This window comes from Schistocerca nitens, chromosome 9 (genome assembly GCF_023898315.1).
Source record: "Schistocerca nitens isolate TAMUIC-IGC-003100 chromosome 9, iqSchNite1.1, whole genome shotgun sequence".
NCBI classification, from domain to species: Eukaryota; Metazoa; Arthropoda; class Insecta; order Orthoptera; family Acrididae; genus Schistocerca; species Schistocerca nitens.
Window position 1 is genome coordinate 6,127,044 of NC_064622.1, and position 15,626 is coordinate 6,142,669.

At 37.3% G+C, this 15,626-nt stretch overlaps 1 protein-coding gene across 2 annotated transcripts in view; it reads right to left on the bottom strand.

Moving 5' to 3' along the window:
• Positions 1 to 15,626, bottom strand: part of LOC126202889 (protein argonaute-2-like) — a 333,247-nt gene that overhangs the window by 288,405 nt on the left and 29,216 nt on the right. For both annotated transcript variants that reach the window (XM_049936951.1, XM_049936952.1), the window contains exon 2: positions 6,892 to 6,937. In XM_049936951.1, coding sequence (XP_049792908.1) covers positions 6,892 to 6,907 — 16 coding nt within the window. In that variant the 5' untranslated portion in view covers positions 6,908 to 6,937. The remainder of the gene's footprint in view (positions 1 to 6,891; positions 6,938 to 15,626) is intronic.

A 15,626-nucleotide genomic window follows, 5' to 3' on the forward strand; every position in this document is an offset into this window, starting at 1 on the left:
AGTGGCAGGAAGAACAGGATGTCTGGTCAGGTACCAACACAAAATGAAATAATGATAATGCAGGAGTAGATGTAATAATGAATAAGAAAATAGGAACCCATGTGAATTAGAATGAACAGCATTGGAAATAGATCATCATACCCGAGATAGGCATCAAGCCAAATCCCATCATGGTAGAACAAGCTCCACAGATGAAAGAGACTGAAAAATGTATGATGAGGTAAAAGAAATCATTCAGTATGATAAACTCTGTCCCAACATGCCTCAGAAGGCCCAATTGTACCAACTGACCATTGTGTGATCCTCAGCCAGTAGGCGTCACTGGATGCAGATACGGAAGAGCACGTGGTCAGCACACTGCTCTACCACCACTTGTCAGTTCTCGTGACTGGAACCACTACTTCTTAAGTAGCTCCTCAATTAACATTACTACGGCTGAGTGCACACCGACTACCAACAGCACTCGGCAGATTCAACAACTACGCTTGGCAGATATGAATGGTCACCCTTCCAAGTGCCAGCCAAACCAGTGCTTAACTTCAGAGATCTGACTGAAATTCCTGTTACAATTGTGGAAAGGTCTTTGGCATTCAGTAAGATAAAGGAGTGAAAAATATAATTGTGATGCAGGGATGGAATTCAGTGGTATGGACAGGGAGAAAGGGAAAAATACACTGATCATCATAAAAATAGCTGCACCCAAGAGGACCCAATCAATCCACTGCAAACATTAAGTTCCCAGCTAGTCAAGTTCAAAAGGGGCCACATTGTGGGACTGCGGGAGTCGGTGGTCATATCATCGTAATGTGCACCACACTGGTTACACAGAAACCAACATTGTCCATTGCTGGTGGCAGGGATCATTCAAGTAGGCTGCCCTGACTGTCATGATACCTGGCACACTCAGTATCATACCCTACATGCACGATATTTGGCAACATCAGATATGAGGACCTGCAGACCGGCAGTGGGTTATTTTTAGTGATGAGTCCTGCTTCTGCCTCAGAGGCAACGACCATTGGGTCCATGTCTGGAGGCCTAGTAGTGAGCAAAAAGCGGTTTATGGTCTCCCATCATGCATCCTGCCAGTCTGATGTGAAGGTGTGGGGAGCAATATCCTATGGTGCTCGTGTGTTCCTCAAGGGCTCCATGACCGCTGAACAGTACACTGAGGAGATCCTGCAACTGGTGACTCTGCCATTTGTGAACGCCCATGCCCATCGCCTATTTCAACAGGACTACACTAATCCTCACACCACTGCCACCTCCCAAGCATGCCTTGCAACTGTGGATACTCTGCCATGGCCAGCCACATCGCCTGATCTCTCACCTACAGAGAATGTGTGGGATGCCATGGAGTGCATTTTAAAAAGAACAATTTTACTCCAAAAACAGGTGATTCTTTAAAAGTATGTGAAAAAAGTTTCTTTGTAAAAGTTGTACCTCTTTCTTTAATTAATGCTATAAATCAAACACTGCTCTCATGAAAAAAGGGAATGTTCAAGATATTCAAAAATAAAAATTAACTGATGAAGTGACCACTGCATCTACCAAAGTCTAAAATAAGAAATGAATTTTAGTGACTTATGTCATAATAAAAGGCTCTCAAAAGCCAGACACACAACAAAACTAAAATCACTAATAGTGATATCTACACAATCCAATATGAGATATCTGCTTATCCTAAATCCAGAACTGTTTACTACACCAATCTCTCTTTTTCCTCCATATATAGTGAGAGAATGTGCTCACTAGGTAAAACCATAACTTTTTGAAAGGACAATTTAAACTGTGTTGTTACAATTGATTTTAAAATAGAGCATTGATTAGAAACTTACAGCAGATTAAAACTGCATGCCGGTCCAACACGAACTCTTTGCCTGTGCTCTACCGACTGAGCTACCCAGGGATGACACACGACCTGTCCTCACAGCTTAACTTCTGCCGACACATTTCATCTCCTATCCTCCAAACTTCATAGAAGCTCTCCTGCAAAACTTGCAAGACTAAAGCACTTGCCACTAACGGCAAAGGTCACCAGTCTGAGTCTCAGCTCGGCACACAGTTTTAATCTGCCAGGAAGTTTCACGTTACTTTGATAATTTGGTGTAAAAAGGCTGTTTTTAAATACATCATTAATACTTTTATAGTAAATATGTACACAACATGCAAATCCCTGCATCATTTTTGTCCAAGCATTTTCCCACATCAGCAATGTCCACTTCCTCAGATCCCAGAACATCACTTTTGTCAATTTACCATGTTCTCTGAATGTACACCAACAATCTAAAATGCTTTTTTGATGATATGCTGCTATTTTTGCTGATGTTGTCCATGTGGTTGCCCTCAACTAGTTTCCACACTGGACACAGTTAGCCTATGTTGGAAATAAATAATGCTCCTCTCAGGTCATCTGTATAGCAGCAAAGCCTGTTTTTCTGATTTGTCCATAATGGAATACACATGAAAACCCGGATGAATAATTTAGTTGGTCATATGATCCAGCACGGATATGTCCATGATCCAAAGTCATGTATGCATTTCTATAAGTGTCTTTGGATGGCAACATTTACTGGCCATCACTCACTATCCTACAGCCCTACATGGTGAGCAACTATCTAATGTTCTAATGTACCTTAACTTTCACATATATTGCTATTAGTCTGTCACTCAGAACCACAATGATCTCTCTCCTCTTCCCCCCCCCCCCCCCTCCCAACCAAAGCCAGAGTGCTTTGATTCTAGCTCTGTCATGACAACTGATGCTGTTATTACAGATGGGGTCCATTTTATTGGAAAATTTCCACCTTTGTTTTCAAGCATTCTACATGGAAGAAGTTCCTCAGTACTGCAATCAGGTTCTGTGATCCAACTCAATTGCAGGAATGATTTAAAGCACTGCAAACCCTGTCTTGTGGAAGCAGAAATCATGACATCCTCAGTGCACAGCAAGGTGCACTGTATGGTCAGCTTCAGACAATATGTAATGGTTTTTTTTTAATCAAAATAATGGTTACAGTACCAAATATTGGTGCACCCTGTTACTATAAAGCTGTCAGTTAGGCCAAATTGACAGAACACTCAGGTTTTCACATCCACTGATTGCATTTTGACACTGCAGTGCATCATTATCATGGCAGAACTACACTAAACCATTTAGGAAATAACATGGTCAAAGACCTTCACCAAATCTAGGAAGGCTATGTATTGGGTGTGGATTTTTCTTAGGTTATCCAGTAGGTTCACAGCTGTCAATATAGAATTAGCTGAACAACAGCATACTGGTTGGTAGGGAGCTGGAAGTGGTACGGGCATGTTGGGTCAGGTATCTTTCAAATGTATGAGCTGATACCCAAAATTTCTGAGAATTTAATTGTACTGGTCAAATTAGTAACAGTGTGACATTCCGCCGCTAGATGTCTCGAGGAACATGTCTTAACTACTACAGCACACAGTTGTGTCATCTTTGGTGCACGCAGTTGAGAGTTGTAGTGGTGCATGAGTATGTGTTTCAGTGATTCTGCGAATTGTGAAATGTATATTGTGAAGGAACAATGGATTTGCATCCAATTCTGCTTCAAATTGAAGAAAACTGCAGCTGAAACCCACCACATGCTGACAGACACATTTGGTGACAGTGCACCTGAGTCAAGCAAGAACATTTAAGTGGTTCAAGCATTTCAAGGAAGGCCAAGAATCAGTGGAAGATGATAAACATTCTGGTCAACCTTCAACATGCACAACAACGGAAATGATCATGAAAGTGCGTGACATAATTCACGAAGAATGAAGGTAGACAATTCAAAAGGTTTGTAACAGACCCAGGCTGTCATACAGTACATGTCAATGAATTCTAGCTGAACTCAACATGAAACAAATTGCAGCGAAGTATGACCCTTGCCTTCTCAGCACTGACCAATGAAATCTCAGGATTCAGTCTTGCACTGAGCTGCAACAAAAGAGTTCAAGAGTATCCAAAATTCTTATCCAGAGTCATAACAGGTGATGAATCTTAGGTCTACAGTTACGACTCTGAAACAAAGCAGCAACCATTGCAATGGAAAATGCCATCTTCTCCCAGGGCCGAAAAAAGTTCAACAAGTTCACAGCAACATGAAGACAATGATGGTCATTTTTCTTTCAACTTTTGGGGAGTAGTGTGTAAGGAGTCTGCTCCACCTGGCCAGACTGTCAACAGGCAGTTTTACTGTGAGATTTTGAGGCAACTGAGGGAAAATGTTCAGTGCAAACAGCCAGAGTTATTGAAAAAGAAAGACTGGTTGGTACACAATGAAAACACACCCATTCACACCGTGCTCAATGTGAAGGAATTCCTGGCCAAAAACAACATGGCAATGGTCTCCCACTCTCCCTACTCATGAGAGAAGGGAGATGTTTTGACTCAAAAGAAAACATCCAAATGGATTCACAATGGGTCCTGAATACTCTTCACCTTGCAGCCTTCCAGGAGTGCTTCCAAAAATTGAAGAAACCCTGGAATCATTGCATATATTCACGAGGTGACTACTCTGAAGGTGTTGGAGAACATTTAAGATGTGAGTAAGTTTTCTAATTTTACAATGAGATTTTCAGATATTTTGGGTAGCAACTCACAATTTTATGTAACAAAAACAAACTGGACAGTAGTTGGATTTTGTACCATCAAATGGATACCAAGCAATGATTGAGTTGCTTCAAAAGTCTCAAAGTACATAATCTAGCCTTCGAGTCTTTCATGCTGTTCAGTACTATGGTTACTTCCACAACACTAATTTATGCAACTGGCCTGAAGTGATTATTCCATAAATAAGCAATTGTTTTGTATGAAATTTAATAATTGTAACTTTTCTTGCAACACATTTTTATTTTATCATCATGTACTCTATCATCAGGACAAAAATAGAATGGTTTTAGGTGATCAGTAGATAAGGTCAGATTTTAACAACTACAGGGGAATTTTTCTGCCTTCAGTGATCTACATCATCACCACTAAGGCACTAGCTGTTTGAGTGGAGGATCAATTAGATTTTGTCACAGAAGTGATTTACAATCAAAATGCAAAAGATCATTACATAGAAAGTCACATGAAAAACATTTAAAGTACACTATGTATTTTTTTCCATTTTGAATGTAAATCACCAATTCAAATTGTGAACGGCTGGACTAGTGACCCCGCATTCTTCTTCCCATCAACATATGGCAGTACTTTTGCTGCTCTGGTTTACCAGCTTGCTTCCCCCATTGTGTAAGCTAGTTCATTCTCTGCATTCGCTGGTGTTATACCGTATCCTGTACACGTACATCGCAGCACTCGGGGTCCCAGCACAAAGTGTCAGTGTTCTGGTGTTTCTTGCATATTTCTTTACCCAGGCAGTCATCAGTAGTATTGACTGGTGTCACTTTGCATTGACTTAGGTTTTACCACACCTCACTTGAGTGCTGGTTTCTAAAATGTTATAGGGAACTTCTTTCCTGCTTTTTTGTGTGTACTACTGCATGTAAAAACATATTAGCTCTGGTCTCCTGTTCACTTTCAGTACAACACCTGATGATGGGCATATAAGAGCCCATAACAGAAAAGAACCTTACAACTGAAGCACTACTTTCAGCCTCTGCTTCAACAAATAGTTATTGGACTCACATCCACAATGAGTAAGTTTCAATCTCTGCCTGACTGCACAGAATTAAGTTTCCTGTGGCTTACTAAATTACTTGAAGTGAATGGTATGTTGATCTCTTTGAAAAGACAAGAAATAATATCTTTCTCCATCCCTCTTCAACACAAATTTGTGCAATGTATCTAAACGTATCACTGAAAGGACATGAAACTTTATTCATCGTTCTTTCAGACTTTATTATTCATCAGGAAATATATACCTCGACCACAGTTATGTAGGACACAAGCAAGAAATGAATTGATTATCACACTTCAGTTTTAATATTTGAAATAAATCTACTTGCTGTAGTATAAGACGTGTGAGAAAATAATTTGTTGATAAAAGTAGCCTGCAGCATGTGGTCTTGTGTTTAGCATCATTATCTCTGTATCATGGAGTCCCAAGTTTGATTCCCAACCAAGTTGGAGATTTTTTTCCCCTCGCGGACATTGTGTTAGTGTTCTCCTCATCTTTTCATCTCATCATCATCATCGACATGCAAGTCATTAAAGTGGTGTCACATGGAAAGATTTGCACCAAGCAGCTGAACAACACCAGATGGGGTCTCCCAGCCAATAATAGCACATGATCATTTCATTTCATTGATGAAAACATGCATTACTTACATGTTACACATCCAACAATGCATCCCCACAAAATAATAATATCTTCAATAATACATTCATTCATCAATTCCCCTAGACCCCATCAATAACATGAGCCTTTAATGTCTTGGACCCAGGCAAAATATACATGAACAAAAGGGAAGCAACATTTAGAAATTTAATATGTACACTGTGTTAACAGTGAACTACCACTAGTCTGATTAACCCTAGTTGTGTTTATAATAGTAATAATTTTACATTGGCATCATTATGTTTCAACATGTCCCTGTTCTTTTATCTTTCGGAGCACCGAGCGAGGTGGCGCAGTGGTTAGCACACTGGACTCACATTTGGGAGGACGACGGTTCAATCCCGTCTCCAGCCATCCTGATTTAGGTTTTCCGTGATTTCCCTAAATCGTTTCAGGCAAATGCCGGGATGGTTTCTTTGAAAGGGCACGGCCAATTTCCTTCCCAATCCTTCCCTAACCCGAGCTTGCACTCGGTCTCTAATGACCTCGTTGTCGACGGGACGTTAAACACTAACCACCACCACTTTTATCTTTCAATAGTAAAAACAACTTAAAGGACTGTAGCCACTATGAGGAATTACTAGGCCATTGTACTTACTCTTTCCGTTTCCCATGATGGTTCAGCTGATTCTGTAGAACTGAATCTGAAACAACATGAAGATTGCTTCACATTCGTTTTTTCTACAGTACTTCAATGAGTATATGGCTAAGAGCTAAACACACGCAGAAATACTTCAGTGAGTATATGGCTATGAGTTAACCCTCCACACACACACACACACACACACACACACACACACACACAGAGAGAGAGAGAGAGAGAGAGAGAGAGAGAGAGAGAGAGAGAGAGAGAGAGAGAGCATGGAACTGTGTAATCTACCTAAAAAGTCTTGTACGACATACAAGTGGTCAAGTAAAACCAATTTTAGTATTTTACAATAACTGAAATTACTTTACAGTACCCATATTTGTTTACCTATGACTTTAATTTATTTGTAACCACCGTTAGTGGTACTAACCTCAACAATACTACCCATACAACAGTGCAGGGGATAAGATGTAGCTAATGTCATGCATCTTTAAACTTACAAAGTTCAAAGAAATAGTATTACAAGTAAGTGAAGAATCTACAGATATTCTTCAGCCACTGTGTATCACTCCTGTAGATACCATGAAGACAAGATTAATTTGCCCAATTCTGTTCTGCATAAATATTACTCTTGAGGTAGTGTAAGACACGTACAAAAAAAAAAAAATCTCTTTGTCAATGACAGTAACATCATAGTCACTGCTAAAAGTCAGAACTCCTGTCGGAGAAAGCAAATGAAACCCTCCAGGATGTCTCAACTGGGCAGTAGGTAATAAATTAACACTGAACATAAAGAGAATAAACAGCGTGTACTTCAGTATAAAGAGAGGAAGCAACTCTTATCACTTTAAGCATACACGATAAATCTGTATAGAACAGAATAGAATAGAAGTTTATTGTCTCATAACATACAATTTCAAGCCATAGACTTAAAAGTACAGGAGACTCGTCAAAACACAAAAACTTGTTTACAATTTTCCTTATAATACCAGTAATATAATATACAGTACTGAATAATTACTTAATTAAGCAACTAACAATTTTTCTTCAAATGTAACAATCTTTTAAGATTAACAGTCCTAAGTGCTTGCTCTCTCCTGCTCAAATTTTCAGGTAGTCATTTATGAATTATTCTACTGAATAGTAACATTTCTGCACTAGTTTCTCTTTTAAGGATTTTTTTTCAATGTTTCTAAATTTATGCTGAGCAATTTTCTTCCTTTCACTTTGTTATAAATTTTCATACCCATATAATGTAGAGTTTGAGCACAAAGTTTTAAACGGTGAGTGGGCAGCATAAAATTATTTTGATTTCTGGTGTTGTAATCATGTTGAAAATGATTTGCTACAAATAAATCAGGGTTACTGTGTACAAAGATAATCAGCTCATATACGTATAGCGAGGGAACACTTACTATTCTCAGATGTTTTAGGAGTGGGCGACATGATTTCCTTCGCCCTACATTGTACATATTTCTAATGATGGTTTTCTGAAGTTTTAGTATTCGACACATATGGTTTGAGTAACCCCAAAATACAATTCCATACCGTACCTTATTACTGACTCAAAGTAGCTGTGATATACTACTTTTCTTATGCCCATACTGGTAGCACTGTACAATATTCTCATTGCATATGCTAGGCTACTGAATTTATTTGCTAGGCGCTGTATGTGTCACCCCCATGATAGATTTTTATCTAGTTGCATTCCTATGAATTTCACACAGCTAGCTTCCTGCAAATCCTAGTTTCTGTGACTGAGCTCAATATCATTTAATTTTGCTTGTTTTGTTTTAAATTGCATTAACTGAGTCTTTTACATGTTTAATTTTAACCCATTTAAATCAAACCAGTTATCTAAGTTTCCTAAAGTATTTAAAACAGTTTGTGGAATTTTATCTGTAATGTCACTTTCAATGATTAAAGATGTGTCATCTACAAATAAACCTGAGGGAAACTCAATATTAAGTGGCAGATCATTTATGTAAAATAAAAATAGAATGGGACCTAAGACAGAACCTTGGGGTACTCCATGTGAAATGGTTTTCCATTTTGAAGTACAAGTTCCTCTCTCTGATGTTATAACCACTCTTTGTCTTCAGTTGGTTGGATAGGATTTAAACCATTCTAATACTGTGCCTCTAATTCCACACTTCTCCAGTTTACAGTGTAGCAAGGAGTGATCCACACTATCAAAGGCCTTTGATAGGTCACAAAAAATACCTGTGGCATGCAGTGAGTTGTTTTCATCAACAAAATTATTTATAGCAGATACTGTGATTTTGCCTTTTCGAAATCCATACTGATCTTTTGAGATTATTTTAAATTTCTGTACAAAATTTTGAATTTGTATGGTGACTACCTTCTCAAATATTTTTGACAGTGATGGAAGAAGAGACTGGACGATAGTTTCCCATGTGTTCTTTTGTACCTTTTTTGAATAGTGGCTTAACTACTGCATAGTTCAGTGTGCCTGGAAAATAACCTTCTTGAAGGGACTGGTTAATTATTGTAGTTAGTGGCTGCGCAATTATTTTAGAGACTGTTTTTAACACTTCTGTTGGTATTCCATCCAATCCTGCTGATGTTTTATTTTTACTGACAGTATCACATTTTCTATATCTTTTACAGTGTAGTTTTTGTAAATGTACCGAAAAATTCACCGTCAAGTTGCTCACTGCTGAAGAAATTTACCGTGTCTGGATACTCTGCTGCACTGACATTGGGTTTGTTTACATGTATAAAGAATTCATTAAACAATTCAGAAATTTGAGCAGGATTTACAATAGTTTTACCCTCTATCTTGATTTCAGAAATATCGTGGCCTCTACCTATTGCAACTGTTTCAGCTTTGATCACTGACCATAATGCCTTTGATTTGTTTTCACTATCCAATATAAATCTATTATTTGCCAGTTCTTTGGCTGCCTTTACAACTTTTTTAAAAAAAATTTTGTAATCTTTTACATAGGTAACAAAATCAGGACTTCTGTTATGCTTTAGTTCCCTATGTAGCCATTTTTTTCTTGCACTCTTGATTTTTATTGCTTCAGTAATCCACTTTACTTTATTTCCTGCTTTTTTATGATGTACAGTAAGGGGAAAAGTTTCATTAAAAATGTGCAGCAATTTTTCCAAGAAAGTAGCAAAATTTTCAGAGCACGAAATACTATGGTCTTAGACCACTCCACCTTATTTAATCTATGATACAATAATTTTATATTTTCTTTGCTGAACTGGCAATTGATGTAGGTTTTTTTCGAGCAAGGTTCTATTGTTTTTGGAAACTCCATAAACAGAGCGCAATGATCAGAAAGTCATAAATCTACACAAAACTTATTTGCCTCATTATAAGCGTAATTGGTTAAAATATTATCTATACATGTTGCAGACACTTCGTTTACTCAAGTGAAATCAGTGATATTTGCACTGAAACCCGCTGTTTGAAACATATCAATGAATTTTGTTGAGTTATTGGCTTCACTGGCTAGACCTATGTTGAAATCAGCAGTTATGACTTTTCTTGGTTTCTTTTAGAAGTTTCTTTTGGAATTTTGACAAAAAACGTTTCATCATTTCTGTGCCCAGAATTCTGTACACAGATAAAATTACGATATTTTGCCCTAACTCTACGCAACAGCTTTCAAATATACATTCTTCATTATGGGAATAGAAATTGAGTCTTGCTCTGTATTCCATTGATCTTTCCACTAGTATGCACGATTGTCCTCAAATTAAATTACTTCTACAAAAGCTGCTGGCAACATAAAAATTATCAAGGCTATTTCAGACTTTGATACTATCCTTTGTAAGCCAGTGTTCATTCAAGCATACAATCTTGATGTTTGGTATTTCCGACAAAATGATTTGCAAGTCGTTAAGTTTTGTTTCTCCGCCATTTGTGTAATTTGAACGTAATCCATTTATGTTCAAGTGCATTACGAAATTATTGTTACTTTTTTGAATGTTCTTAATGGCACCTAGTTTGAAACACTGTTTGTGTATTTTCGTTTCAAATTCGTTATTAAGTTTTACACCCCCATCTCTGCATACTAGTTTCCGGTATTAAGTATGATCTTACATATATCGCTATACATATTGCTGAATGTTGCCGACCCTAGCTTGTTTAGATGCAGTCCATCTTGTCCTAGACATTTATCACTAATAAATTTATTCGAATCCACAAAAACTGCACCAAGTCTGTTGCACTGCTCTCTGATGCAATTGTTTATCCAGTCTATGTAGATTGTACACCAAACACAAAGTTTTTAAGGATGAACATTGATTGTCAGCTGACATGAAATCAACATACAAAGAATGAATGAAATTTTCACTGTGCAGCAGAGTGAATGTTGATATGGATTACAACATTTAATTTCCACTGTATTATTCTGTGGACAATTATACTTCAGAAGTGCCTCTTGATTCCACATTTAGAACAATTTACTTCTACTATCAGTACATACATCTCGTACCATTTCTTAACTGTGGTGCTAGTCTTGCAAGTTTCATAGCAGCACTTCTGTGAAGTTTGAAGGGTAGGAAATGAGGTACTAGTGGAAATAAAACCGCAAGGACAGGTCATGAGTTGTGGTTGGGTAGCTCAGTCAGCAAAGCCCTTCCATTTTTTTTAAATATTGAAATCTGCCAAATTCATAGCTTTCCATGCTTCTGGAGAAGTGTACATCCTAGCCAAAGCTGTAGCAGACAGCTTATGTGCAACATGGCAGGCACATGTCCTTGATTGATGGCACATCAGTAAATAGATAACACAGTGCAGCGTGATCGTAATTTGTAAAGAAAATTTCAAATTCTGTTGATAGTTTATCTGACAACTGTTCACAGTCACCACTTGCTCAAATTTACAACTTACATAATATCCATTACAATTTGCAGTTGTCTTTGCAGTATCGCGGTTAAGAATGGAGACGAAATTAATTTTCTTTGTGATACCTTTGTATATGCGTGCTAATAGCATCTGTCTTTGAACAGGTTCCAAAGTTTCACAGTAACGTGGAATCCAATTAATGTTTTCAACTTCGCAAAGATGAAATATGAAGAACATGGTACGCAATCAAAAGCACCCACTTCTCATAATGACCTACGTACGTGTTATTTATTAGTTAATTTTTGGACATTCATTTGAATGGTGTTGACACATTAGATGAAACAGGAAAGAATTTGGACAATTCTGTGATTTTTAGTTTGAAAGATGACTGTTGTACTAATTAAAATCAAGAACAGAAATAGAGTACCTTCCACTCCTCCCCCCCCCCCCCCAAAAAAAAAAAAACTGCAGGAATAATTTTTGGTTAAATGAAGGGGGGAGAAAATGCTTAAAACTTAAATAGTGTGCAAAGCCAGTTTCATTTCACAAAATGTTTAAATGTATTGTATGAAGGGATGAATACTTACACAATGTATAAAATATGTACCAAAATGAAACTCACAAAAGTGTGAAAGAAAAATTATTCAGAAAGTTTAGAGCTGCCTGTAAGAGTGCATCATTACTGAGAAAGACCTACGAGACTGGGTGCTCTAAATTGCAAGTGAGATGAACATTACTATTTCCAGGCTTCTTGAAACTGTATGGAGAAGTGGAGAAGGACATCACAAAACTATGAAGTGAATCTCAAGTAAACATGTAGAGGAGATGTCATTAATAGGGAATACTATACAGAAATTTTTAGTTGATGAAGCTTCTTGTGATCCCTTAAAATGCTGTGTATAAAGCCAATCAGTCAGGTTTCATGGAGGAACTGCTTGCAACCTGCACTTTATCATTTCGAGCGAAATAAAAGATAGTCACTTGTGCACTCGATGGAACCTGTGATACATTTGACAACAACAATGCCGGTGGTAAGTTATTAGTGGATTACCATTTATGTAGCTTCGTATCTGTCTTCAGGAACCTCAAGGCACATTAGAACCAAAAGTTTTTTTAAAAAAGTATGTTTACTTCTAAAATTCTTGTTACTGATGTAGTAAAATCAGTAAAAATGGGAGGTAATAATTTTCAATGTTACATCTGAAACATCTTCCAATCATTTGCAGAAAATAATTCATTGGTTTTTTGGACTCTTGATGTCGTCCCAATGGCACCTCTTCAGGAGGACTATGGAAAGGCTGTTAATATCATTTGGATTCCACCTGGAACTAATAGTGTGATTCAGCATCTGAGAAAAAAAATCAACAGTGTAAAGCATTTGTCAACTTCTGATAGCTCTTTGTCATTTCAAGTTCATCAGCAAAATAGTATTGTTAAAGTTCAGTCAACTCTGCACTATCAGTCGAGTCTGGCTTTGGCAACTAGAGACTGTCATCATGTGTGTGTGTGTGTGTGTGTGTGTGTGTGTGTGTGTGTTACATCTGCATGAATATGTGTGTGTGTGTGTGTGTGTGTGTGTGTGTGTGTGTGTGTTATCTATTCTGATAAGGCCTATTTGGCTGAAAGCTTTGTTTGACAGCTTTTTGTTGTGCCTATCTGCAATTCAGCACCTCTGTTATGTGGTGAGTAGCAACTATCCTTTTCATAATAGTCTTTTAGTTAGTTTTGTGTTCCATAGATCATTTGAATGACTTATCAAAATGATGTGGAACGAGTCAGTTTACAGGATATTTTGTACATGATTATTGTTAATATTAATGAACACATTAACATTTTAGTCCTACTCATGCAACTACATTTAATATTTTGTTTATTCCTGACCTCCTAACACTCCTTTCCAGTTCTGTCAAAATAAAACTAGTAGTTACTGTGAAGTGCCTGAATACATTAATTTTTCTTTTACCAGGTGTTGCTGGTGTAAGGAAAATGTTTGTTTCCATCGTGCAACAGACCCTCTACAACATTCAAAAACTACCATAACAACTGTGCTACAGACGTTATAAAAATTTTAATGTCAACAAATTTTAAGTCTCAATCGACAGCATTCGTCTTTAATGTAACATCATAATTTCTTTCGTCTGCTAGTCACTTGTGTAACAACTGCATCTGCAACAGCTTAGCTGTTGATATGAACTGCAAGTTATAAAAAAATTAATGATTTGAGGCATTGTTGGTGTGCTTTTAAGTGTTTAAAAATATGTGTGCACTTTGGACTTTGAACTATGTGGCAGTACATTCTCTTGTCATGGCTGCGTCTGCTTATTCGCTGATTCGTGTGTTAGGCAGGAAGGGCTTTGCAAACCACTGTTATAAGCAATTCTTCATGTGGCAAATGAGTAACTTTAGCTTTTTTTAAAAAAAAAATACTTGCAGTGTGCCACAGCAGCTAAAATTCTAACATTGCATTTCTTTCGGTGTATTCGTCCTGTGTGTAAAATTCCAGGATAGGTTTCAAAATGTGGGATCTCACCACTTGTAACACAACAGAACGGCATGTAACAATTTTTTTGCATAATTAATTCTGTAACCATAATGAATCTGTGTTGTAATTTCTGTCATATGTATCTTTAATTATTTTATTATTGTCGTCGTGTAATTAAATGCCAAAGAATTAATTCAAACAATGGAAGCTCTAGGTAGGAATAGTAAAAAATGTAGGAAAAGATAAGAGTTCTACTTATCCTAAAGAAGACACATTATGTTGCAGACAGGCACAATTAAAAGACATTTACATAAAGCTTTTGGTCACAGCCTTTATCAGTAAAAGAGAGACACACACCATACATGCAGACAAGTAAACACACCCCTTGCACACACGAGTGCCAACTCCAGCATCTCGGGCCGGCAGAGAAAGTTGCTAGTGACAAGTGGTCAAGTGCAAATGGTGTGTGCGGGAATGTAAGATTTTTAATACATGCCCAGGCATATTATGTGGTTCTGAACTAGCACAGTACATTATCATGAAGAGGAATTAATATTCAAGAACAGTACTGTTGATTCAAACCTGTTATATGGAGTGACAATAAAGAAAAGCCTGTTGCCACACTTTGTCAGTGAACAATGCCTTACATCACACCAGCAGCAGCTCGTCAAAGTAACGCCCAACCAGTTTCATCTTTAGATTGAACAAGGCTAGCCAACACAGCAGTGTTTCTTAATTGAACAGCAAAGTGTTTAGTACATCAACTGTTAAGAGTGTAAATGAACTTTATCTCAATCATTTACCTAACAGGATCCTACCCTATCACCATTATTGACTCTGAAAATACCACCAATGGAAGAACTGGAAAATAATGAAAGTAATGAGCTTATTTAATTTTGGTGCAATTTACAAAACTGACTACTATCCAAAACTGTCATTTAAAAGCGGTGAATTTTGTTGCTTGGTAGAACAACTACTTAAAGAATAATGCATAACAGTAAAAGCATAATTTAAATGAATATTAACAAAATATTGTTTCAGAACAATACAGTTCATGTTTTTTTGTGCACACTGTGAACTCTGCTCACATTTGCAAATTATGTAACAGTGTAGTGTAAAATTACTTATTCTTTGCTAAATGAAACATTATGAACTATCCAGAAATAACTTACTATAACAGAAAACAGCCCAACCTATAGAACAAGCAGGATTCCGAAGCAATTTTAACACTATTGGCCATATTCTGAATGTTAGTGAAGTGAGAAGCAGAGCAAATGAATACCAACTTCCTCTCTGCATTGCCTTTGTTGATTTTGAAAAAGTGTTTGACTCCATCAGTCATATAGCTGTCCTCCAAGCTTTGAGTGAGCAAGGAGTGAGAGCAATATCTTATGTTAATATCGGCGAATCAACTCAAGAATCTATGAGACTTGT